General features: G+C 34.5%; 1 protein-coding gene across 1 annotated transcript in view; it reads right to left on the minus strand.

Moving 5' to 3' along the window:
* The window catches only part of ANKRD26 (ankyrin repeat domain 26), a 177,127-nt gene that overhangs the window by 126,326 nt on the left and 48,215 nt on the right, over nucleotides 1–2,586 (minus strand). The window contains exon 7 of the mRNA XM_012654852.1: nucleotides 1,077–1,211. Within this exon, the coding sequence (XP_012510306.1) occupies nucleotides 1,077–1,211 (135 nt within the window). The remainder of the gene's footprint in view (nucleotides 1–1,076; nucleotides 1,212–2,586) is intronic.

A 2,586-nucleotide genomic window follows, 5' to 3' on the forward strand; every position in this document is an offset into this window, starting at 1 on the left:
AAAAAAAAAAAAGTTAACCCACAAACCAGCAAGATAAAATTTTGGGGAGTGATGGAAATGTTCTAAAACCTATTTGTGGTGATGATTATACAAATAAATGAAATCTTTGAACTCTACACTTAAAACGGGTTAATTTTACAGTATGTAAATGACACCTCAATAAATCTATAAAAAAATTTAAGTTAAGACAGATAAGACTTTATCAGTGCTTTATACATGTGTGTATGCATGTATATATACATACGCAGAGATAGAGAGCAGTTGGAGGCAATAAAAAATAGGGAAAATGAAAACCATTTGTGTGAATCTGAATCAAGAGTATGTGAGAGTTCCTTGTATTATTCTGGCAACATTTATGTCAGTTTGAAATTGTATCAAAATTTAAGATTACCCCAAAAAAATCAAGAATATCATGTGACAAACTCCCTCTAACTATATACATCTTCTTCAATGACCATACACAGCTTTGGTTATTTAGAAAACTGTAGGTAATTTTATTTAATAATAAAGCCACTTCAAGAATACAATCTGGTTGAAAAGCCAATACAATATACTCTAAAATAATTTTTCCATTCAGTTAAATAAAAATTCATCTTCACTGATGTATGTAGAAATATGATTTACCAACCAAAAAAAAGTATAATTTCATTATCAAAGATAAATGGCACTATCAAGAGAAAAAGAAAATTCTTCAATAATTTTAGCTTTCAAATTAAAATACTTCCAAGAGCTAAGGGCATCATTTTTATTCACATCTAGCAGAGTAACCAACCATAAAATCATTACTCATTTTCAACTCAATGACTGACATTTCTCAAATGAGCTACTTTCAATCCTGACAGTTATTTTTTTAAAATATATTTGCTACAGGTTGCTAATTTGAAACAGGTGTCATCATGAGAACAGCCAAAATTAGATAAACTTGAAAAAAGAATGAGAAAGTGTCTCACACCCTTGAATGACACCAAGTCAAGAACTGGAGGGGAAAGCACTGCAAAAGGACACTACTATAATGTTTCTTATATTCTTGCGATAAAACCAGCAATGCACCCATGTCAAGAGAGTTATCATCTCACTTCCAATTTCTTGCCCTCAAGAACAATTTGAATCTCTTTGGCATCCAAAGTCTCATAGGTCAATAAAGCTTCTGTGAGATTCTTATGCTCTTTTGCATGAGTTTTCAAGATATGTTTTGCTCGTTCAAATGAGTCCTGAAACAGAAAAGCAGATATGTAAGAGGCAGAAATGTAGGGGAAACAAAACCCATACTCAATGGGAAAAGAAATAAAAACTTTATGCACTCTAAAAAATGTGAAATTATTAATAGTTGATTTATATTTATAAAAGCAGTTAAAAGCCTGGTTCTAGACTATAGATACTTGGGCAACACAATAGAAATAGCAAGGAAAAGGAAATAAACATTCTGGGAAGGCAGAGCCCTCCTCTCTGAAATGCTTTCTAAACCTTTCCGTTGTACAGACTTCAAATATTCTTAACCACTCCTTTTACCTCCTTGAATTAATCCAAACCTGGCTTCTTCTGCCAAGACTGCTTTCCCTAAGCCATCTCAAGTGCTATTTATTCGCTCTTATCCCAGATCCTTCAGAGTGAAGAGATGAGCTCTTTGTTCCCATCACCACTTCCACGCCATCTACTAACCCGCCCTCTTCTATAAAGCACTGTTCTTTGAAGTCCAAACCACTTAACTAAAGTCCTATCCAACCCCCTTCATTGCACCATCGCACAAACACCCTGATTACACTCTTCATTCACTAAAGACCTCAGCACTCACCTCAGTCTTCCTCTTTCATTCCAAGACCTGCCTTAATGGATGGGTAATTTCAACATCCAAATGGAACGCATGAGGCAGGAAACGGCTTTAACTGCTCTCTCACCCCTCACATCCAAAACATCACAAAGATGTATTGATTCCACTACATTAGTATCTCTTGAACCAGCTAACATGTCTCCATTTCTGTTCTCACCAACCTAACCCAACTGTCCATCGTTACAGCATGCCTGGATTATGATGGTAGCCATTACTGATCCCACTAAATCGAATCGTATGTATTCCTTTAACCTAGTCTGTAATGGACCCTACAGCCAAAGGGACCTTTGCTTTGTTTATTCTGTATTATTTTCAGCACATACACTGTGCTGAGCACAAACCAAATAATATTTGTTTAATTATTAGAGTGGGAAAACAAGAGACATAGAGATTCACTAAAAAATATCCCCCATTCTAACACTTCTTGCAGTTTTACAGCTAAAGTAGGACTGAAACTTCTTAACCACAAAAATAACTGTTCTTAGCCCAGGGTCAGAATAAAATAAGATGAAATTCATAAGCAGAGGTTCCTTAATAACATTTAAATCACAACTGCAATGGTACCCTTATTATCTTTATGTTATAGAGTGATGTTTCTAATGAACGGAGGGCCTTTGGTTGTTTCATTTTTTAAGTACCTAACTATTTAGGTATATTACGTCTAAAAATATAAATAAGCATAGAAAAATATTATTACCCTATGAAGGATTCTTATTTCTTCTGCAATAGCAGATTGAGTTTCTGGACTCAGTTTCCAG

This window comes from Propithecus coquereli, unplaced genomic scaffold (assembly GCF_000956105.1).
Source record: "Propithecus coquereli isolate 6110/MARCELLA unplaced genomic scaffold, Pcoq_1.0 Scaffold45, whole genome shotgun sequence".
In the NCBI taxonomy this organism is placed as follows: domain Eukaryota; kingdom Metazoa; phylum Chordata; class Mammalia; order Primates; family Indriidae; genus Propithecus; species Propithecus coquereli.